This window comes from Mastigoproctus giganteus, chromosome 13, assembly GCF_048544385.1.
Source record: "Mastigoproctus giganteus isolate SK-2022 chromosome 13, ASM4854438v1, whole genome shotgun sequence".
Lineage (NCBI taxonomy): Eukaryota > Metazoa > Arthropoda > Arachnida > Uropygi > Thelyphonidae > Mastigoproctus > Mastigoproctus giganteus.
Genome location: NC_143587.1, coordinates 5,377,851 through 5,402,202, shown reverse-complemented (window position 1 = coordinate 5,402,202; position 24,352 = coordinate 5,377,851). Strand labels below are relative to the sequence as shown.

General features: G+C 36.5%; 1 protein-coding gene across 2 annotated transcripts in view; it reads left to right on the top strand.

Annotated features, from left to right (window-relative positions):
- LOC150075736 (protein lifeguard 2-like) overlaps positions 1–21,905 on the top strand; it is a 165,622-nt gene extending 143,717 nt beyond the window's left edge. For both annotated transcript variants that reach the window (XM_090387424.1, XM_090387425.1), the window contains exons 11-12: positions 14,400–14,447; positions 21,641–21,905. In XM_090387424.1, the coding sequence (XP_090243550.1) occupies positions 14,400–14,447; positions 21,641–21,787 (195 nt within the window). In that variant the 3' untranslated portion in view covers positions 21,788–21,905. The remainder of the gene's footprint in view (positions 1–14,399; positions 14,448–21,640) is intronic.
- The last annotated feature ends 2,447 nt before the right edge of the window (positions 21,906–24,352 follow it).

Sequence of the window (24,352 nt, the reverse complement as noted above, 5' to 3'; positions counted from 1 at the left end):
AATCAGACAACAGATGTCAAAAGAAAATCTGAAACTGAACTGAAATGGAAAAGTACTGCAGCACAGGACAGGTTTGAAGCATCTGTGCCTCAGTAGGCTCATCATGCAAATTCCACTGACCTAAAATCCTTGAAGGAACATAAGAACTTCCTGATGAAGACTTGTGTGGATGAGTGGTCTCTGAATGTATACTGACCTTGTAAGAGGCTTTTATTGACAAAATCCACAAGGAAAAAATGATTAATGCGCTAGAGAACATGCTAATTGTCAGTTGGGCAATGGGAATGTGTAATATTTTTGAATGAATTCAAATTTAACCTCCATAGATTAGATGGTAAATGCTGCATTCACCATGTATCTGACGAAACTTATCTCCCCGATTGTATTCAGTCAACAGTAAAGTTTCCGTGGACCAGATGGTTTGGAGATGCATAACAAACAAAGGCAATATCTAACACAATTTACAGTATACTGTAAATTGTGTTAAATGATTATCTAATACTGTACTAAACCTTATGTGTTTTCTAACATTCAAAAAGTCATGTTGGAAAACACAAAGTTTAGTACAACATTAGGTAATCATTTAATACAATTTATGGTATGTTAATTTTAACTTGTTTCAAACACTGACTGTTTTACCAATTTCTTTTCCTTTTATCTTTAGGTGAAGACATTCCTGCAAGACTGCAATATCTGATCCTATCATGGCCTGGAAATAGTCCCGATTTGAATCCAATTGAAAACTTGGAGTGTTTTTGGACAGAGAATGCTGGTAAAAAGTTATCAAGCAAGATAGCATTACAAGAAATCATGTCTAGTACCATGAACAAACAGTGATTATATGTTGAGTCTGATATGATTCATGCCAGACAGTTTCAAGGTGTAATTAAAGCTTTTGGTGGTCCGATAGAATACAAATATCTATTATAGGTCTAATTGGATCACGTGTTTGCTGCTGGTATATTTTTTCATCTTATTACAAAATGTTAATTTCAAACATTGGTTATAATGCAAAGGCACTTGTATGGTCTGCAGTATTTCTATGATTATTTGTAAATGGATATCTAAATAGTTTTTTCTTTAATTTATTTTCCTATCAATAAAAATGCATAATCATTTTACTTCAATGTATAACAGTGAGGCTATATGTACAATTATTTCATTTCTAATGCTTGTTTGGGAAAAAAATTGTTAATGAATTTGTGGATGGGAAGAAAAAGTAATAAAATAGAAAAGAAAAAAAAAATCACACTCAAATGTGTGTTGGTATGATCATTGCTCAAGCAAACATTTGATTAGTTGTGCTGAGCTGGGGGCTGCTTATGTCCTACTGACTCTTAACCTTCTCAGCATTATGTACATGGATCTTCATGTTTGGATTCTGGGCAGTTATGCACGGATCTACATTTGGCGGTTGCTTCATATGTTATGTTCCTATGATGTACAAATTGTCTTTAAATTTTGCTATTACATGCTGCCATAGTAGTAGTAGTAGTAGTGGCATGTGATGCAAGAAAGCAAATGTATGAGCTTATGCAGCATCAGCCAAAAAAAAAAAAAAATCACACCATTCCCTCCAAATGCCTGTCCAGTTCCTCCTTAAAATTATTCAAGCTATCAACTTCCACAACGTCAGATGGAAGTTTGTTCCAGCAATTAACCACCCGCTGGCTAAAGGCAAATTTCCGCACATCTATTCTACATCTGTCTTTTCTTAATTTGAATTTATGCCCCCTTAGGTTCGTAATCTAAACAAGTGGAAGGATCCCATCAGAATTCAGCGTGCTCAACCCATTCAAGGCCTTATATACCTCAATCAGATCACCGGGCAGGTGCCTAGTCTCCAACCACTGCAATTTGCAGAACTTAAGCCTCTCTCTTGGTAAGAGGATCCCTTCATTCCCCTCACCAATCTTGTTGCCCTTCTCTGTACCTGCTCAAGTAAATCTACATCCTTCCTAAAATGAGGTCTCCAGACCTGTACGCAGTACTCAAGGCGTGGCCTGACCATTGCCTTATACAGAGGGATAATCACCTCCTTTTCCCTGCTAGCAAAATTCCTATATATCATTGACAAAACCCCATGACCTGCCCTGGCAGCCTGTCTGCATTGCTCAGAGAACTTCATATCTGACTGCACAATTACTCCCAGGTCTTTTTCATTTTCTACCACCTTAAGTGTAGTACCACACAGTTGGTACGTTTCTCTGGGGTTATTTCTACCCATATGCAGTACTTTGCATTTGTCAAGGTTAAACTTCAGTTGCCACTTCTTAGCCCATCTGCCCAAATTATCTAGATCCTGTTGCAGTAGCAGACTGCCATTACTGTCATTAACAACCCTGCCAACCTTTGTATCATCTGCAAACTTCGACATTAAGCCTGATATACCTTCATCAATATCATTGATAAATATACAAAACAACAGTGGACCTAACACCAAACCCTGTGGGACTCCACTAATAACATTAGTCCAAGAAGAGCAGCACCCATTGATTACCACCCTCTGTCTTCTCGCACTTAACCATCCTTTTATCCATTGTAGCAACTTACCCATCTTCTCTCTCTCTCTCTCTCTCTCTCTCTCTCTCTCTCTCTCTCTCTCTCTCTTTTGTGTATTCTCAACTAACTGTAGGCATAGTTTATGATAGATAGTAGCACAAAAATAGCCTTTCAGAATTGGAGTTGAAGTTGCACATGTCAAACTCTGAATTTCTATGGAATTTAGACCAGAATTTGATAAAAATGTGTCAATAAAATTGATAAATAATACACAAATAAATGCTGAAGATATTGCATCAGAAATAAGTTTTGTTTATACATTTTTTTATGAAATATTTTTAAATTCTGATTGAATATTTGACAATAAATTTACTTTAGTGTTGGACAATAATGTCAAGATAAGAACATACTGATATTTTAAAGGACTTATGTTTAATCATTTTTTTTTTTTTAAATTTCAAAATTCCCCAAAAAAATTCACTCCACAGAGCCTATGGATAGAACTCAAATTTAAGAGATTGCTTCATACAGATCAGTTTGTGGTTAAGGAGCTTCAGTGCAAGGAGTCTAGGAAAGTGCCTAATCCAAAAAACCTGGCAGTAAATATTTACATCAATAAAATATGAAATAAAATTTAAAATTAAACCCTCTAATGCACAGAATAAAATGTCAAGGAAATTAGGGAGGTCTCCCAATTTCAAATGTTTAAAGTCCCTTCAAAAAACAGCTAAGTGGACTAACAAGGGAACTGTCAATGTTGTTGAAATTTATCTGACTTATGATGGGTATTTAATACCATGATCTCAGAATAAGTTATTTTGATAATTTAATATCTTATAAAATAATAGTAAAAAATGTGTCAATGTTTTATGCAGTTTCTAAAATTAAATATTTTAAGTTGGTAAGTGGAAGAAAGATAAATATATCTTTATTTATCTTTCTTCCACAGGCAAATCAGCATTGTTCAGTAAACCAAAATTTTTAACCAAAGAGGGCAGAAATGCCAAAATAATCCATGAAAAAATGACTGGAGTGTTTGGGGAAGTATCACCCACTTATGCTAATGTTGTAAGATGGTCAGCAGAGTTACAAATAGGATGGAATCAGTTGAGGATGATCCAAGTTCAGTTGACCATCTGTAGCAATTAATTTTGAAACAGTTACCATCATTGAAATTAGTGTCTGAACTTGAAAAAGTATTTAACCTTTCCCATGGATGCATTTTAAACAAAAATACATGAGCATTTAGGAATGTCCAAAGTTTGTGCAAATTTGTTCCCAGAAACCTTTACATTCATGACAAAGATCAGAGAGTTGAGTCATCAAAAGTGAATTTAATTCTTGCTAATCCACATAGATTTTTCTCCCATTTGGTGACTGGTGATGAAACTTGGCTATATTTTTATGATCCTGAATCTAAATTAGAAAATATTATATCAAAATTTAATTTTGTATATATGACAAAGAATAATATCCCATTATGAGATCTGAGTATGATACCAGCTACTAACAAATTATAAAATGAAAAGTTATAAAATCCATCAAAGATCACCAGAACTTTACCACCAAAGGAGGAATAGGCACCAGTCTGTTACACTAAACAAAAAACATTTCAAACTGGAAAATTTGCAGAAGATTTTAAAAGGAAAAGTTTGATTTAACAATATATTAATAGGTGTGTATGTTTCTGTGGGTTTTTTTTTTCTTTCCCCATTACATACCTTAAAAGGTGTGTAATGGGACAAAATTCTGACACCTATTAAGAGGGTGGTAGAAACGGATATTGGCAATATACTTTCTCAGCCACAGTCTAGTGCATTATGGTCATGGTTGCCATTATTAAACTCTCAACCTGAATGGAATGACGCCCATTATCGTTTAAAAATACTTTAAATTACAATTATAAATATGACATTAGTGACAAGTTGCTACTGTGTGATGAGGGTATGGTTAAGTGGTTAAAAAGGCAGTGGTTATAAATGACTACTGGTTTGTGAGCCAGTATCACAGGTGGAGTACCATATGATTCAGTAATATGTATTGTGATATTTATCAAGCTCAAGATTGGAGGAGAGGGTGCTCTGGTCACGGACAAGAACAGTCGATGGATTTTTGGCTGCTGTAAAGGGATAAGTATTTTTAATTTTTACCGTATTCTTCGTTAATTAACATAGTACATTGTGTTTTACAGAGATATTAAATAGGTTTAGTAGCATTTGTTAGCTTCTTATTTTGAATTTAACCAGCGATTTTTGGAAGTTACGATTCCCGGTGTTGGCGCAAATATTGTTGAACTAGCTGCCATATTGTAGTCGATAAGAAATAGCAAAACGTGTATATATATATATCGAACTGATAGTGAAAGTTATAAAGTAAAACTAGATAGCTTAATATGAAGCACTGTATTAGGAATCTGTTAGCTTATTATAGTATTATCAATTAATCAGAAATATTATTAATCTTATTAAATTTCATTGTTAATTAAATTGTATTTAAACAGAAATCATGACCCAGACTAGAGCTGCGAAGCAAAGATCACAGTCTGGTGAGAGTGCTGTGACTCGAGCAGAAACGAAGGGGGCGATTCTCCAACGCATCAGTTTCAAAAAATGTGGAAAATGTGAAATGTTTGCCAACCTTCCTAAAACAGGACATGCTATAGCCAAGGAGTATGGATTTGTGTATGCTAGGTGTCTAGAGTGTCGAGAAATTAGGCACCAACTCTCCATTCTGATGGGCGTCTATGAGAGCTTGAGTTGTAGGGTAAATTCCCTCGAAGAAATTAATATGAGGGCCCCATCAAGCTCTCGGCTGCCCAGCTCAATGGCACAGCTCACTCCTGTGCATGCATCAGGCAAAACGGAGGCAATCTCCAAGGCAGAATGCACTGGTCTCAAAGGAACTAGTTATTGTTGGTGACTCTATTCTCATGAAGATGAGGAATATACTATGCAAGAAGGATAGGTGGAACAGGACCAGGGTATGTCTGCCAGGGACCAAAGTTGATGACATTGTAGAGAAGATATCATCTTTTAAGGGCGCAAAGGGTGATATTGTTGTACACATTGGCACTAATGATATTAAGAGTAGGAGACCGGCAGAATTACTTAACAAGTACAAGACAATGCTGAAAAAAAAGTCACGAGTTAGGGTTGAATGTGAAAGTTTCTGCAATTCTATCCAGACACAATGGATAGAAATGGGAGGGAGTATATGATGAGAGCCTTGTCGATTGATTCGGCCCTGGAGAGATTGTGCAAGGCCCAAGGAGTAGAACTTTTTTTCAGCCTGGTCTGCTTGTTGACAGGAGAGACTGCTTCTACGGGGATGGGGTACACTGAAATAGAAAGGGTGCAAGAATATTTGCCAATGCTATCGAGGCAGTGCTAGGTAGGTCAGAAAACGGCTAGCTTGGGGGGGGGGGATACACAGACTAATAGTTTAACAATGGCCGCAGACAGAGGCAAAAGTGATTCTTGCACTGTTTCTATTAGAATGAACAGCAGCCTGGAAAGCAAGGTAATGGAGATTTCCAGGCCTGTTGAGAGTCATAGTGAAAAAAGTACATACATGGGCTGTGTTAGGTAACTAAGAGTAGAAACAGGTGCATGTATACTTGCATGTACACCAATACTAGGAGTGTAGTTAATAAATTTGATGAGCTTTGAAGTGCTAGTCAAGACATCAAAGGCAGATATTGTTGGGATATCAGAGACGTGGTGCCACACAGATATAAGCAGTGCAGAATTCGAATTTGGGGAGTACCATATGTACAGAAAGGATAAACAAGACAGGAAGAGAAGAGGGGTTATGCTGTTAGTTAAGAAACACATAAAATCCAAGGAAGTGCATCCAATTGATGTTGGTAGACAATGCAATGTTTAGTCTGTTTAGTGTGACATAAACACTGGGAAAGGAAAAGTGAGCGGTGTGTTATAATGAATCTGATGAGTATAATGAGCAGTTGTGCAGAGAAATAGAGTGGGCCAGTAAATCAGAATGTCTTATAATGGGGGATTTTAACTTTCCAGATATTGACTGGAACTTGTGGGTTGGTCACACACACTAGCAGGACTTTTGTGGATTAACTGGATGACTGTTTTCTACAGCAACCTGTTCGAGAGGCAATCAGAGGGAGTAATACTCTTGATCTGATTATCAGTAGTGATTGTTCATGCATTAAGAATTTGCAGATAAAGGAACCACTGGGTTGACAGTGATCACAATGTATTGATGTTGGAATTACTTAAAGATGTAACTACCATCAAGGCTAAAGGGAAGGGCTTTTGCTTTTGTAAAGGTGATTACAGGGATCTCAGACAGTTTTAAAATTCTGTATAGTGGGATCAGTTGATAATGTTACCAATGTTGAATTCTAAATGGGAATTCAACATTGAGCCTTCAGGGACTTAATTTTGGAGGCTACTAGACTTTTCATTCCAACTAAAAATTGTTCGTGGTTTAGGCCTAAATGGATGTCAGATTAATTAATGAGACTCGGGGCAGAGAAGAAAAATGTATGAGATGCACATAAAGTATCAGGTGACAAGAAGACTATAAAATAGTCTGCAATCAAGTCACAAAGGAGGTTAGGCAGGTGAAGGCAGATTAGGAGAAATCTTTAGCAAAAGATGCAAAGAGTTCTTTACTTATGTAAACTCTAGAAGGAAAGGGATGAAACGGATTGGACCACTTAACATATATGGGTTGACTATTGATGATCATGTTCAGGTAGCTGATAAACTGAATGAGTATTTTGCATCTACATTCACACGAGGAGTTATTCAATGAGGAGAGTGCCTGAAGTTTATCAAACTCTAACAGGGAGCTAAGTGATTTTGAAATAAATGAGAGCAAAGTGGAGGAGAAATTGTTGAAGTTAAACATAAGGAAGGCACCTGGGATGGACGGGATCTATCCAGTTATATTAAGTAAGCAAACCCTTAGCTATAATTATGAGAGCTTCCTTGGACTCCAGGGAGGTCCGCGTGGACTGGAGGTGTGCAAATGTATCACCAATTCACAAATGGGGGTTCAAAAGGTCACATAAGTAACTACAGACCTGTTAGTTTAACTTGTGTTCCAGGGAAAATAATGGAATCACTGGTTCAAGAAGCATTGCAGGATCATCTAGACATGACTGTAGTAATAATTAAGACACAGCATGGGTTTGTTAAAGGTCTTGTCTGACCAATTTGATTGAATATTATGATTGTGGTCACAGTGGAACTGAATGCCAAAAATAATTTTGATATTATATACTTGGATATCATATGCTATCGTATACTTTAAAGCTCTAAATAATTTAGATTGCCTGAAAACTGGCAGTTGGGGTATTACATTAGTAAGTGCAAGGGTTTATGTTTAGGCAGCAGTAATTGTAGGGTAACATACTGCTTGAGTTGTAAGAAGTTCATGGTAGTTTATAATGAAAAAGATAAATATTTATCATCCATTAATTCTGAGAATATGGTTATATATATAGGTTGTTTTTATTTGTTTAATTTTTTTCTTTTTTTTCATGTAAAGTCTAAAACACATAATTTAAACTAACCTTTTTGCTGTTAGTAGTTTGTTGGTACTTTTTTAAAAAAAAATTATAAAAGTATGTTTAGTATAAAGTTCTATATTTTTAATCAATTTTGCAGCTTGTGTTTCTGCTCTACATTTAAACACATCTTTAGCGTCAAAAAAAATTACTAGAATAACATTGTTTTGGAAATACCAAAGGCATTAAACTAATAGTGCCTATCTTTTGACTAGAAAAATTAAAGATGAAAGAATTTTGAAATGTGGAACTCTAAAAAAATACATTGTAAAGTTATATACAGGCAACCCCAGTATAACACAATACTGGGGTTGCCTGTACAACACAGTTTCACGCTAACATGATTGATAAATTGTTAAAATCCTCACACAACATGGCACTTATATAACAGGGTTTTGCTCTAACATGGTTAGAGAATTTCAGTAAATCTTGCATAATGGTATTTTTCAACTTTTGTGCCGGAGAAACTTTGCTATTATGTTGGATGTAATTTTTCAACTTTTCCACTCTTTTTGAGCCTCTGCTGTTCATTCGCTAGTCAAAAAAAAATATTGAGAAATACCTGTATTTTATTTTGTTGTCAAATCCCAGTGTTACATTCTGTGCTGTTGAACTTGTGCTAAAATATTGATTTAGCATTAGCAGAGGCATATGATGCAAGAAAGCAAGCTTATGCAGCATCAGCTAAAAAAAAAAAAAAAAAAAAAAACACGCTCCCATTTCACCCCTCCGTTCATTCCAAGTACCTGTCCAGATCAGCCTTAAATTTATTTAGGCTATCAACTTCCACAACAAAGGATGGAAGTCTGTTCCACCAACCAACCACCTGCTGGCTAAAGGCAAACTTCCACACATCTATCCTACATTTGTCTTTCCTCAATTTGAATTTATACCCTTTCAAATGATTATTCTGAGCAAGAGGAAGAATTCCATCAGCATTGAGCATGCTCAAACCATTCAAAGCTTTATACACCTCATTCAGATCATCTTGCAGGTGCCTAGTCTCAGACACTGTAATTTGCAAAATTTAAGCCTTTCTTCGTAAGAGCCTTTGTTCCATTCACTAATCTTGTTGCCCTTCTCTGTACTCATTCCAACAACTCTACATCCTTCTTAAAATAGGCCTCCAGACCTGTATACAGTACTCAAGGTGTGGCCTGACCATTGCCTTATATAAGGCAATAATCACCTCCTATCCCTGCAAAAAAAATTCCTGTATATAATTGACAAGACACTATGAGCTACTCTTGCAGACAGTCTGTACTGCTCAAAAAACTTCATATCTGCCTGCACAATTACCCCCAGGTTCTTTTCGTTTTGTACCACTGTCAGTGTAGTACCACAGAGTTGATACATCACTCTGGGGTTGCTGCTTCTCATATGTCTTTACATTTGTCAATGTTAAACTTCATTTGCCACCTCTCAGCCCATCTGCTCAACTTTTCTAGATCCTGTTGCAACAGCGTACTGTCATTAGTGTCCTTAACAACCCTGCCAACTTTCGTATCGTCTGCGTACTTGGACATTAAGCTTGATATACCATCATCAATATCATTTATAAATACAGAAAACAACAATGGACCCAATACTGAAGCCTGAGGGATTCCTCTAATAACATTAATCCAAGATGAGCAGTGTCCATTGATTACCACTCTGTCTTCTCCCACTCAACTATCCCTTTATCCATAGCAGCAATTTGCCTCCAATGCCACACCGCTCCAATTTGTGCAGCAGTCTTCCCTGTGCAACAGTATCAGAAGCCTTTCTAAGATCCAAATATATGATATCAAAGTTATTCCCTGCATCCAGTTCCTTTGTGATCATATCATAGTATCCAATCAAATTGGTCAAGCAAGAATTTCCCTTAACAAATCCATGCTGTGTCCGTGCTATAACTGAAGTCTTGTTTAGATGATCCTGCAGTGCTTCTTTAACCAGTGCCTCTATTAATTTTTCTGGAACTGAAGTTAAACTCACAGGTCTATAATTACTTGTGTCAGCCTTTGATCCTCCTTTGTGAATTGGGGTCACATTTTCACATCTCCAGTCTATGGGTACCTCCCCCCGAGTCAAAAGAAGCTCTCATAATTATGGCTAAGGGTTTGCTTACTTCCTTTGCTGCCTCCTTTAATATAACTGGATAGATCCCATCCACTCCAGGTGCCTTTTTTATGTTTATCCTCAACAATTTCTCCTCCATTTTCCTCTCAGTTATTACAAAATCATCTAGCTCACTGCCAGAGTTTACTTCACCTCTGGCATTCCCCTTCCTGAATAACTCCTCTCGTTAAGTTTGTTAGCCACCTGAGCAGGATCATCAACAGTTGAACCATCAATATCCAGTGGACCAATCTGATTCATCCCTTTCCTTTTAGAGTTTACATAGGTAAAGAACTCTTTGTTGTTTTTCTTTGCATCCTTTGGCTTCCTAATCTCCTTTGTGACTTGGTTAGACCAGCTTATATCTATCATAGGCTTCCATGTCACCCATTAATTTATATGTATCCCATGCATTTTTTTTCTCTGCCCCTGTCTCATTAGTTCATCTGACATCCATTTAGGCCTAAACCTTGAACAATATTTCTTAGTTGGTATGTAAAGCCTAGTAGCTTCCAAGATAAATTCTTTGAATGCTTCCCATTTTGAATTTGCTGTTGGTAACATCATCAATTGGTCCCACCGTATAGAATTTAAATACCGTCTCAGATTTCAAAGTTTTATTACTATTGGATAGCACACAAAGCCATCCAAAAGATTTTTAGTCATCAAAACATTGAAGTTTTGTTCCTACCACCACAGTTCTACTAGGTTAATACAACTTCTTTTATTCAGCCATTAGATTAAGGCATTATACTTCTTTAAAACTCATTACTTCAGAAAATCAATACAATGGATTTTGGAATACATTGATTCCAAATCTATTGAAGTAATGGAGGCATGGAAACATTTCTCAATTGTGGACTGTATCCGATCCATAGCTTTGTTGCTGAAAGAAGTAAAACTGTCAACGTTAAATGCATTTGGAAAAATCTGTGGACAGAGTCAGTTCATTCAGGAAATATGGTCGAACGCAGAAAATGGAATTGGTGCGATAGTACAACTTGCTACGTCGGTAGGAGGCGAAGGTTTTGATGATATGAATACTTAAGTGCTTGTGGGTAGCACAGTTGGTAGAATCACCCTCCTCCCCACACCGGGTGGAAAAGACCCAAGTTCGAATCCTGTCAATGATGAGAGGAATTTTTATGGGTCTTTTTCACAATGTGGCTGAGTTAGTTGGGCTCAAGCAAGGGTAACATGGTTTTTTTCTCCTGGAATCTTGGGTTTATCATCCAGCAAAACAGAAAATTGGCTTCAGGACAAGCAATTGATAGACAATATACATGGAGTAACAAGGCCTTAGTCTCCTAAAAAAAAAAAAAAGGTATGATTGCTGAAGTTGGCATTGGAGGTAAAACCAAATCAATTCAGAGGATGATAGCAGAGATGAAAATTCTAAACTTCCAAATTTTACACTAAAAAGCATACGGGAAGGCATAAAGTTAGCCGAACAATTTGAATCTTATTTTTTGAATGCAGATCCTTGAATGAAAGGAGCCCAAAGTTTAAAAGGGAGCTTCAAAAAATGCTTAATTCCATATGAAATTCACAAAGATTTTATCAAGCAAAAGCAAACAAACCCAGATTACTGATTTTTTAACGCGAGTAGAAGATACATGAAATCTAGAATTGTATATTTTTGTTAGTTTTGTTAACATTTTGTTAACAAAATAGTGTATTTTTGTTAGCTTTTGGAATGTAACCTCCCTTTCTGTACTTTTTCTTAGTCCCGTATAACGGTTTTTCAGAATGCAACATTTTAGAGGAACCTAACTAACTTGTTATACTAGGATTACCTGCATATACAGGGTCATCAAAAAAGGTGTCCGTGATTTCCCTTTTAATTATCTTTGGAAAACTTGATCGATTGCTATGATTGTAACAGCAAACAGCGTGGTAACTCACTAAGTTTTATTTGACACCTCAACAATGACCTTGGCTGCGCTGTGAGTGTGCACAGAATGACTCCTACGTGCACTGCCTCGTTAAGTGTCAGTAAGATTGCCACTGCCAGTTTCCTTTAAACTAACGTATTATAGTCTTGTCTGTTGGTGCATCTTGTCTGTAAGTACGTCGGTATTGATGTTGCACTGTTATGACGGATTTAAATCCAGCACTTTCTGTTGCATGATCGCCATCTTGCTGACATTGACTGAGGCGGTGCGCATAGGAGTCATTCTGCGCACGCTTATGGCGTAGCCAAGGTCATTGTTGAGGTGCCAAATAAAACTTAGCGAGTTACCACACTGCTTGCTGCTGCGATCACAGCAATTGATCAAATATTTCTGAAAATAATTAAAAGGGAAATCATGGACACCTTTTTTGATGACCTTGTATAAATAATACATAGTAAAGGGGAAAAATGTTTAATTTAAAAAGGATATAGGAAATAAACACAGTGTGACTTAGTAAATTAATACAAACTTAAATGCAATGTTTTGAATGTAAACCAAGAATTTTACTCTGTACCCCTCAACTTCAGTATCTGCACATGGTAAGTGGAACTTCCAGATTCACTAGTATATGTTGAGAGTACATTTAATTTTAGGAACTTTATTTGTGTTATAAGTTAGTTGTGGGGTTTTGAGAGTACATTTCATCTGAGAAATCATTAGATTTCTCAAATGAAATATGTAATCACAAGTAACCTGTGGCCTGGCAGAAACAACCTAAGATTTCTCAAGTGAAATGTACTTTCAAAAGTATTTTAGTTTCAAAGGGGATTTGATGCCATATCAGTCATTTATTGTAGTATTCTGTTTGAATATTTTAAAGTATAACTTTTGCAAGATGAACTAACAAGGATGAAATAACAGTTGAAAAATGTTCCATTAAAAATCAAGAATATTTAGAAAGAAAAACCTACAGAGGGAGGTTACATCAACCTGATTTTTCAGGTCTAGGCATCAGCAGTGATAGTTATGTCTCCGCTATTGATGATAAATTGCACAAGATTTGCATAGCTCAGTTGAAGTTGACAATTTCAACACCTTTAAATGCTAAACTTTGTGTGGAAGGTGCTTTCCCCCTTGTTCTTGACTCAAATAATGTACTACACATGCACCGACCTGATAATTAAGTGCATTAAGTGCAAGTTCGGAGAATTCTAAAACTCACACTTAATTTTTTTTCTCTGGGAGTTCTTAGAGAATGCTACTTAGTAGAATGCCTCATCCCAACATTGAAGACTTTGGGTTGTTTTATACTAGAGGTATTCTTTATGTAACATGTGATAACATTCTAGTGTAACAAAACTAGGATTTTCTGATTTAAAGAAACCTTTGCAGAATTGACTTTGTTGGTGTTTGAAACACCTTTAAAACGAGCATGAATGCCAGATCGGGGCATTAATCAGCTACACACTGCCTTGTTTAACTTGTGTAGCAGATGACTGCTTTGATAGTATAATGGAGCAAAATATCAGTCTACTATTAAAATGGTTGAAAATATTTCCAGAAAAATTGCAGTTCCCGTGAAGTCTGCAAGGGCAGCATTCAGAAAGTTTATAATTATATTTAATGTTTCAAATTCTACTAGTATGTACATTATATCTAAATTAAAAATGTCTACTGCTTAGCATTGTAATTTCCTTGGAACATTTATTTCTAATTCAGTTTTCTTTAACAAGGCTAATGCAACACTTTAGAAATGATCCATTAAGTCAGGAGAGTTTACAGAACAATTTCTGAAGAGGATAGTTGCATCATTCTGATAACCTTTACTACTTTGCTTTATGGGATAAATGTGGCCCAGTATTAGGGATTAAAGGTGCATATAACCTTGTGCATACCTTGGAAATTTTTAATTCTGTATGCTAGTTTGGCTGCTCTCTTGAACTTGATGCATTCACAGGTTGCTGTATTTGCTAATAGAGCAGCCCCCCTGCCTTTGTCTGAGAAGATATCATTGAGTCTTAAAACTCAGGATGCTGTTACAACAGCATCCTGAGTTTGACAACTGAGTTTGAGTTTGATCCATCTTTATGGTAATCTTTGTACAAAGTGATACTAACAATTTCTAACATTATATTAGCCCAAGTCTTCAGGGCTAAAAGTTGGCCTCTTTCTCACTGCAGAGATAAAAGCATCCTCAATACAGAAACTGAATGTAGGAATGTATGTTTCTTAAATTGATCTCATTTTTAGAAATTGCTTTTCCTCCCATATTAATAATTAGATATTTTATTCTTTTGTTCAGTTTGAAATTTTGATTACAGTTCAATTAGTTATCTTTAATATTTTCTTTATAGATTGTTAATACTGTATATGCAGCATTAGGAGCACTTGGTTTCATGGTAGTAAGTAGATATATTTTTTTAAAATAAATTCTTAGTATACATAAAGGTTATATACTTGTGTTATTCGAGCCAGTGCATTGTACTGTGTATATGTGGAATTTTTTTAGCCAGTAGCGGGAGTTTAACTTCTACTGACTGAAAAATGGCTGATTACTACTGGCTATCAAAAAAAAAAAAAAAAGGATGAGACTTCATCCTCATTTCACTAAGTACTAATAAAATCATGAAATGCTAACATAATAGGAATATCATTTTATTTTGACCGACTTTTACTTTCCCAACCTCATTAAAAGTAAGCAGGTGGGGAAAGACATCTCCTTTTCAGTTTTGCATCTTTTATTGTATTCAGACAAAATAATTTGCACCACAGACAGAGCTACACTTACTCTTTCAGGCCTGAGGAATAAAATGAGCTCCATGGCATAGTATTAGCAGTAAAGGCAAAAGATGCAAAAAAAAAGCAAGCTTATATAGCATCAGCCAAAAAAAAAAAAAAAAAAAACCTACACAGTCCACCCATCCGTAACATCTGAGGATGATTTGTTTAGTTTTCCTTGAATTTATTCACCCCATCCATTTCCACAGCAACAGATGGAAACCTGTTTCAGCAATCAAGCACCTGCTGGCTGAAGGAAAATTTCTGCCTGTCTACCCTGCAACCATCCTTCCTAACTTCAATTTATACCCCCTCGTGTTGTCTCAGCAAGTGGAAGAATACCATTAACATTCAGCTTGCTCAATCCATTCAAGGCTTTAAACACCTCAATCAGATTTCCCTGCAGGTGTCTAGCCTTGAAATGATGCAATTTGCAGAACTGAAGCCTTTCTAGTTAAGAGCACCCTTTTGTTCCTTCACCAGTCTGGTTGCCCTTCTCTGTACTTGTTCCAGCAGATCTACATCCTCCTAAAGTGAGACCTCCAGACCTCTATACAGTACTCAAGATGTGACCTAACCATGGCTTTATACAAAGGGATAATCAGCTCTTTATCCCTGCTAGCAAAGTTTCTGTATATCATTGACAAAACCCCAGGAGCTGTCCTAGCAGCATTTCTGCACTGCTCAGAGAATTTCATGTCTGATTGCACAATTGCCCTCAGGTCTTTTTCATTCTCCACTACCCTGAGTGTAATACACACAATCGATAAGTTACTATGGGGTTACTGCTACACGTATGGAGTACCTTGAATTCATCAGTGTTAAACTTCAATTGCCATTTCTCAGCACATCGACCTAATATTTCTAGATCTTGTTGCAGTAACTCACCTGATAAGTATCGTTAATCACCCTGCAGAAAAGGGTGATTAACGATAAATTTAAAAGTATATGATATCAAAATTATTTTTTGCATCCAGTACTTCGGTTGCTGCATCATAGTAACCTATTAGATTGGTTAGACAAGACTGCCCTTTAACAAATCCATACTGTGATTGCAGCATAATTGCCTGCCTGTCCAGTTGTTCCTGCCTTACTTATTTAACCAGTGATTCCTGGAACAGATGTTAAGCTAACAGGTCTATAATTATTCTTATTCATGTTGTCTTTTGATCCCACTTTACAAATTGAAGATACATTCGCACATCTCCAATCCATAGGAACCTACCCACAAACCAGTAGCAGTAAAGCAGTAAAGGCAAAAAATATGGCTAGGTCAAGCCCCTAGTCATAATTATGGCTAGGGGCTTGCTTACCTCCTTTGCTGTCTCCCTTAATATAATTGGATAGATTTCATTCACCCCTGGTGCCTTTTTTTATGTCCATCTTCAACAAATTCTCCACTTTCCTTTCAGTTATTACAAAGTCATTTAGCTCTTCATTAGAGTTTGATAAACTTCTGGTCTCCCCTTCACTAAAGAATTCCTAATCTGTGAATGTAGATTTGCATTAGTAGAGACATACGATGCAAAAAAGCAAAAAAAAAAAAAAAAAAAAAAAACCCTCCCATTTCACCCCTCCATTCGTTCCAAATGCCTGTCCAGCTCAGCCTTAAATTTATTTAGGCTATCAACTTCAACAACAAAAGATGGAAGTGTTCCACCTATCAACTACCCACTGGTTAAAGGCAAATTTCCACACATCTGTTCTACAACTGTCTTTCCTCAATTTGAATCTGTGCCCCCTTAGGTTCTTAATCTGAGCAAGAGGAAGAATCCCATCAGCATTCAGCTTGCTCAACCCATTCAAGGCATTATACACCTCAATCAGATCACCTTGCAGCTGCCTACTCTCCAAGCACTGCAATTTGTAGAATTTAGCCTTTCTTGGTAAGAGCACCGCTTTGTTCCCCTCACCAATCTTGTTGTCTTTCTTTGTACTTGTTCTGGCAACTCTACATCCGTCCTAAAATGAGGCCTCCAGACCCCTGTACACAGTACTCTAGGTGTGGCCTGGCCATTGCCTTCTATAATGGGATAATCATCTCCCTGTCCATGCTAGAAAAATTCCTATATATCATTGACAAGACCCCATGACCTGCCCTGGCAGACTGTCTGCACTGCTCAGCGAACTTCATATTTGACTGCACAATTACCCCCAGGTCTTTTTCACTTTCCATTTCCTTGAGTGTAGTACCACACAATTGGTACATTTCTCTTCGGTTATTGCTACCCATATGCAGTACTTTGGATTTGTCAATGTTAAACTTCAGTTCCACTTCTCAGCCCATTTGCTGAACTTATCTAGATCCAGTTGGAGTAGCATACTGTCTTTACTGTCGTTAACAACCCTCCCAACCTTTGTATCATCTGCAAACTTGGACATTAAAACTAATATACCTTCATCAATATCATTGATAAATATACAAACAACAATGGCCCAACACCGAACCCTGGGGAACTCCACTAATAACATTTGTACACGAAGAGGAGTGTCCATTGATTACCACTCTCTGTCGTCTCCCACTCAACCATCCCTTTATCCATTGTAGCAACTTACCCTTAATGCCATACCTCTCCAATTTGTACAGCAGTCTTCCATGTGTAACAGTATCAAAAGCTTTTCTAAAAACAAGTATATGATATCAAAATTATTTTTGGCATTCATTTCCTTTGTGACCACATCATAGTATCCAATCAAATTGGTCAGACAGGATCTCCCTTTAACAAACCTATGCTGTCTTAACTATTACTGCAGTCTTGTCTAGACTATCCTGAAATACTTCTTTAACCAGTGATTCTATTATTTTCCCCAGAACACAAGTTAAACTAACAGGTCTATAGTTACCTGTGTCACCTTTTGAAATCCCTTTATGATTAGTGATACATTTGCACATCTCCAGTCCAAGGAAGCTCTCATAATGGCTAAGGGTTTGCTTACTTCCTTTGCTGCCTCCTTTAATATAACTGGATAGACCCCATCCACCCCAGGTGCCTTTTTTATGTTTAACTTCAACAATTTCTCCTCCACTTTGCTCTCAGTTATTACAAACCACTTATCTCTCTGTTAGAGTTTGATAAACTTCTGGCACTCCCCTCATTGAATAACTCTCGTGTGTGAATGTAGATGCAAAATACTCATTTAGTTTATCAGCTACCTGAGCATGATCATCAATAGTCAACCCATCTATGTTAAGTGGTACAATCTGATTCATCCCTTTCCTTCTAGAGTTTACATAAGTAAAGAACTCTTTGCTGTTTTTCTTTGCATCCTTTGCCAAGGATTACTTGTAATCTGCCTTTGCCTGCCTAACCTTTATAACTTAGTACTACATATGGGTAGAAGTAACCCCAGAGAAACGTACCAACTGTGTGGTACTACACTTAAGGTGGTAGAAAATGAAAAAGACCTGGGAGTAATTGTGCAGGCAGATATGAAGTTTTCTGAGCAATGCAGGCAGGCTGCCAGGGCAGGTCATGGGGTTTTGTCAATGATATATAGGAATTTTGCTAGCAGGGAAAAGGAGGTGATTGTCCCTCTGTATAAGGCAATGGTCTGGCCATGCCTTGAGTACTGCGTACAGGTCTGGAGGCCTCATTTTAGGAATGAGGCCTCCAGACCTAATTACCGGGCACGGATCCATGAATGAAAAATTACACCATCTGGGTCTCCACCCAACAGATCTCTGCCATTGCGGAGCCAAAGAGAACTGGTGGCATGTACTATTCGAGTGCATTGCGTATGCTGATCTGAGACACAACCTTGTCAGCCGTACATAGATCTCTGGCGAGCATCTTGTTGCCCTTTTGCAAATTGCAGTGGCTGGAGACTAGGCACCTGCGCGGTGATCTGATTGAGGTATATAAGGCCTTGAATGGGTTGAGCACGCTGAATTCTGATGGGATCCTTCCACTTGTTCAGATTACGAATCTAAGGGGGGCATAAATTCAAATTAAGAAAAGACAGATGTAGAATAGATGTGTGGAAATTTGCCTTTAGCCAGCGGATGGTTAATTGCTGGAACAAACTTCCATCTGTCGTTGTGGAAGTTGATAGGTTGAATAAATTTAAGGAGGAACTGGACAGGCATTTGGAGGGAATGGTGTGATTTTTTTTTTTTTTTTTTTTTTTTGGCTGATGCTGCATAAGCTCATACATTTGCTTTCTTGCATCACATGCCACTACTACTACTACTAGATTACAGACTAGTTTATATCTGCCATAGGCTTCTGTGTCATCTGATACTTTATATGTATCCCATACATTTTTCTTCTCTGCCACGAGCCTCATTAGTTCATCTTACATCCATGAAGGCTTCTCATTTAGAATTTAAAAACAGTGTGAGACCCCTTAATGCACGAATAATTATTGCTGATAATCAGATCAAGAGTATTACTCCCTCTGGTTGCCACTCGAACATGTTGCTGTAGAAAACAGTCATCCAATAAATCCACAAAAATCTTGCTAGTGTGCAAATGACCAATCCACAAGTTCCAGTCAATATCTGGAAAGTTAAAATCCCCCATTATGAGGTATTCTAAATTACTGCCCCAGTCAATTTCTCTGCACAATTGCTCATTATGCTCATCACATTCATTAGGCCTATAACACACACCTACTCTAATTTTTCCTTTCCCAGTGCTTATGTTACACTAATCAGACTCAACATTGCATTGTCCACCAACATCAGTTGGATGCACTTCCTTAGATTTTGTTTCTCTTAACTAACAGCATAACCCCTCCTCCCTTCTTGTACTGTGTATCCTTCTGTGCACATTTTACTCCCCAAATTCCAATTCTGCACTGCTTATGTCTGTGTGACACCACTTCTCTGATATCCCAACAGTACCTCCATTTGATGTCTTGACTTGCACTTCAAGCTCATCATATTTATTAACTATACTCCTAGCATTGGTGTACATGCAAGTATACATGCACCTGTTTCTACTCTTAGTTACCTAACACAGCCGATGTGTTTACTTTTTCCACTATGACTCCCAGCAGTCCTGGAAATCTCCATTGCCCTGCTTTCCAGGCTGCTGCTCCTTCTAATACAAGCAGTGTAAGAATCACTTTTGCCTCTGCCTGTAGCCACTGTTAACCTTTTAGTCTATGTATCCCCCCCCAAGCTAGCAGTTTTCCGACCCACCTAACACTGCCTCAATGGCATTAGCAAATATTCTTGCACCCTTTCTATTTAAGTGTACTCCATCCCTGTAGAAGTAGTCTCTCCTGTCAACAAGCACGGACCAGGCTGAAAAAAGATACAAAATCACTTCAGCCCTTTATAGTTCTGGGTATTTTTGATTTAAATTGAACTGCTCCCACTTCAGCTAGCACCTTGTGGACCTGTTTATAAGTATGGCCTTGATCACTGAATGTTTTCTACACTGGTCTTGAACTGTTCATCAAAACATGATTAGCAGTTTGTGGTGATACCCAACACATGTTCCAATTATTTTATGAATACATACTTGTGCAGACATGATACATGATAAAAAAAAATCTCTTCTGTTACTTTAAGAACTGTATATTATTACCAAATTAGTTGATGATATGCTGTGGAATCTTCCAAATTAACCAGTAATGGTCATGCATCTTAAATAGCAGTTTTAATAGTATTTTAGCTTACATTTTTCCCTGGTATGTACATAGAGCTATATTATTTAAATTCAGATGCATTTCAAATAATATTTGTTTATGAAAGAATTAACTTGAAATTTTCCTCTATCATCCCTTGTCTTTGTTACAGCTTTTAAGTTACAGGTTTTAAGCTATAGCAGTGCAAAAATAGCTTTGACAATGGAAGAGGACACACCTGTCAGCTATTTTTATTTGGTGTTAGCATATAAAACCAAATAAAAAAAGAAATTGAAGAAATTCTCCATAATTCAAATCCAGAACTTGATAAAAGTGAATTAACTTATACCTAAATAGAAGTCAAGTATATTATTACTTCAAAAAGAAAAAAAATAAAGTAACAAATTTATTTTTTTATATTTTTGGCAATAATTGTACTCTAATGTTGGGCTTTCAAGTTAAAATAAGAATAAATTAATATTTATTCATTTATGTTCAAAATCTTCATTTTTTTTAAAACTTCACTGTTTCATAAAGAAATTCAACACAGGGATGCTACACATATAGGAACTCACTTTTGAAAGGGTTAATAATGCAATTGATAATGTTGCTAAATCAGCAGGCATCTCATAATATTGTTATGTAGCCTGCTGACTTTTGCTATGAAAGGCAAATGTGCACACAATTATTGTTTATTATTATTATAACCTCTCAGGCTTCTAGCCTCCATTCAAAAGAGGGCAGTTTGGTTTGTTGATGATCCATCTCTTACAAAGTCTCTCCACTGTCTTTCTCTGAATGTTCTGTTTCTGCTGCATGCTTTTTGTATAGATACTTACATAGGCAGCACTGTTCTTTTGATTTGGCTTCTATAATTTCTCTCTCTCTCTCTCTCTCTCTCCCCCACCCCAAAAAAAAACCAATCCAAAGCATGCCACAACCAGTTGACATCCACTTACTGTCCAAGTTCAAACTCACAGAATCAACTTTTCTTCTTCCTCATTTATCCCTTCAACTTCCATTTTCTGGAACAAACCTCCCTTCATGCACATTTTCCTGAAAATTACAACCTACACAAATTCAAGTCTAGTGTCAACAGATATCCTCATTCATCTACTCACAGTACTAAATACTATGGTTTCTAATAGCTTTTGTGTTTCGGGTTTTCATAAAAAAATATAAATATTTATTTGCAATTTCTGATTATGTATTATTAATTATAGAATTTTTTTTCTTACAGTTTCTTGCTTTTGACACCCAGCTGCTAATTGGGGGCAAGAAATACCAGCTCAATCCAGAAGAGCATGTCTTTGCTGCTCTACAGTTATACCTTGATGTTGTTTATGTTTTCTTGTTTATCCTATCAGCATTTGGAGGAAGGAAGTAGAATTTAGTATGTTGCTATTGTAAATTTAAATATTCTGTTTTGAAAAATTGTTGTAACATTGTTTATTTTAATGCATTTACTAAAGAAGTACTGCTTGCCAGGGTATATTATTTGTATAATTTTATATGGAATTTTTGTGTGTTTACAAACTTCATACTTTTTTTTTTTGTTCCTTGTTTTTTCTCTTTAAATGGTAGAAGCATGCAGTTAACTCTTGACTTATAAATTGTGCAGGCTTCTAACAACATCTAATTGCTTCATATATCGTGATTATTTATAAGTAGCCAAGTAAGATTAGAAAATCTGCACCAAATTATTTTAAAGTAATTTAGTATATAAACTGTTTTAGATAAATTTTTAAAAACTAACACATTTACTCTGTGTTATAAAAATTCTATCTTATACTAGTGCAGGCTCTTATGAAAGTAGGAAAGAAATGGAATGCATTTCATTTCTTCAATGTTTTGTTGAAGAAAGAAAAAAATAATATTCTGCATAGTACATAAAACAGGGATGTTTTACTTTTTTTTAACAAGTATATCATGTCTGTCTTAAATGTTCAGCTATCTCTTGTACTCCATTGTATTTGTTTTGGTGTTAGCAAGGGCTAGCCATGGTCCCGGGGTAGTGTATGTGGTCACTGTAATGTGCACATTGCATTATTAAATCCATACACTTTCACAAAAAATGCATGGCCCATTGTTAACTATGGTGCAGTTTTATCAGCAGTTCCAATGAAGATGTAACCTTTCTAACCCTCAGAAGATTATTCTAGAGCATTAAAAAAAAAAAACCTGTATGATATTTGTAATGAAAATGTGAACAACAAGCATGTAAAAAAATAATAAGCCAGCACTTATTAGATACAGTTAATATAATAAAGTTACAGTTTTAAAACAGTAATTTTTTGTCATTTGTTCTATGTTACCATCTATAAACTTTTTCATTATTAGTGCAAAGGTTAAAAAACAATCAATAGACTTTTTAAATACCACTAGGGCAAAAAAAAATAAAATAAAATAAGAAAATAAAAATTGTTTCCCTCTCTCTTCACATAGGCAACTATCCAGTTGACTCTTGAATTCCTTCAAACTATCAGCCTTGACTACCTGCAGAGGCAATTTGTTCCATTAGTCAACTTGCTGGCTAAAAGAAAACATCTTACAGTCCCTTTTCCTCATAATTTGAATTTATGGCCCCTGCTTCTGGAAGAAGGAAAATTTCACCTTCATTCGTTTTCCTAAACCCTCTCAGAGCCTTATATACTTCAATCAGGTCCCCTCTAAGATGTCTTGTTGCCAAGCTCTTTAACCCACATAATCAATCTCACTATGCAAGTTATATGTATTTGGACCCTTTCAAAAAGAGCTGGATCTTTTCTCAGATGAGGTCTCCATATTTGAGCATTTCAAATGCAGTATTACAATTTCCTTATACAATGGGATTATGACCACTCTCTAAGGGATATTGTTCATCAATAGGACACTGGCTTCCATGGCCATGTTACACTGCTCAGAAAACTTCTTATCTGTCCATATTGTAACTCTCAGATCCATTTCTATCTCGACTATTTTATTTATACTGGTAAATTAATTTTAGTTATTATTCCCCAAGTGGAAGACCTTGATTTTGCTAAAGTAAAACATAGCTGCCACTATTCTGACCATTCTTAAAACCTGTTAAAGTCATCCAGAAGGAGCACTGCTTGGAACATCATTACTTTCCCAATCTTTACATCATCTGCAAATGCATCACACTCTCTGTTCCTTCTTATATGGATATAAAAAGTCAATTCAAGTAAAATCAGAAGTAATTTTACATGAAAATGAAGAATATCCATTAATCACAACCTTCTGCCTTGCAGCCACTCTGCAGTCATCCTTAGAATCTTTCCAGTAATCCTAACATGTTCCAACTAATACAGTAATCTCTCATGAGTCAAATGCCTTGCTAAAATCCAAATAAACTTGTTGAAATTGTTCTCTATCAAAACAGCTTACCAAGTTAATTAAACATGATTTTTGCTTAAAGCCATGTTCTATGCCCTTCAGAAAGCCATTTTAGCATTAGCATTAGTAGAGGCATTTGATGCAAGAAAGCAAGCTTATGCAGCATCAGCCAAAAAAAAAAAAAAAAAAACCTCACTTCCACTTCACCCCTCTGTTCGTTCAAAATACCTGTCCAGCTGAGCCTTAAACTTATTTAGGCTATCAACCTCCACCACAAGGGATGGGAGTCTGTTCCACCAACCAACCACCCGCTGGCTAAAGGCAAATTTCCGCACGTCTATCCTACATCTGTCTTTCCTCAATTTGAATTTATACCCTCTCAGGTGATTTTTCTGAGCTAGAGGAAGAATCCCATCAGCATTGAGCATGCTTAAACCATTCAAGGCTTTATACACCTCTATCAGATCACCTCGCTGGTGCCTAGTCTCCAGACACTGTAATTTGCAAAACTTAAGCCTTTCTTCGTAAGAGCACCCCTTTGTTCCATTCACTAATCTTGTTGCCCTTCTCTGTACTCGTTCCAGCAGCTCTACATCCTTCTTGAAATGAGGCCTCC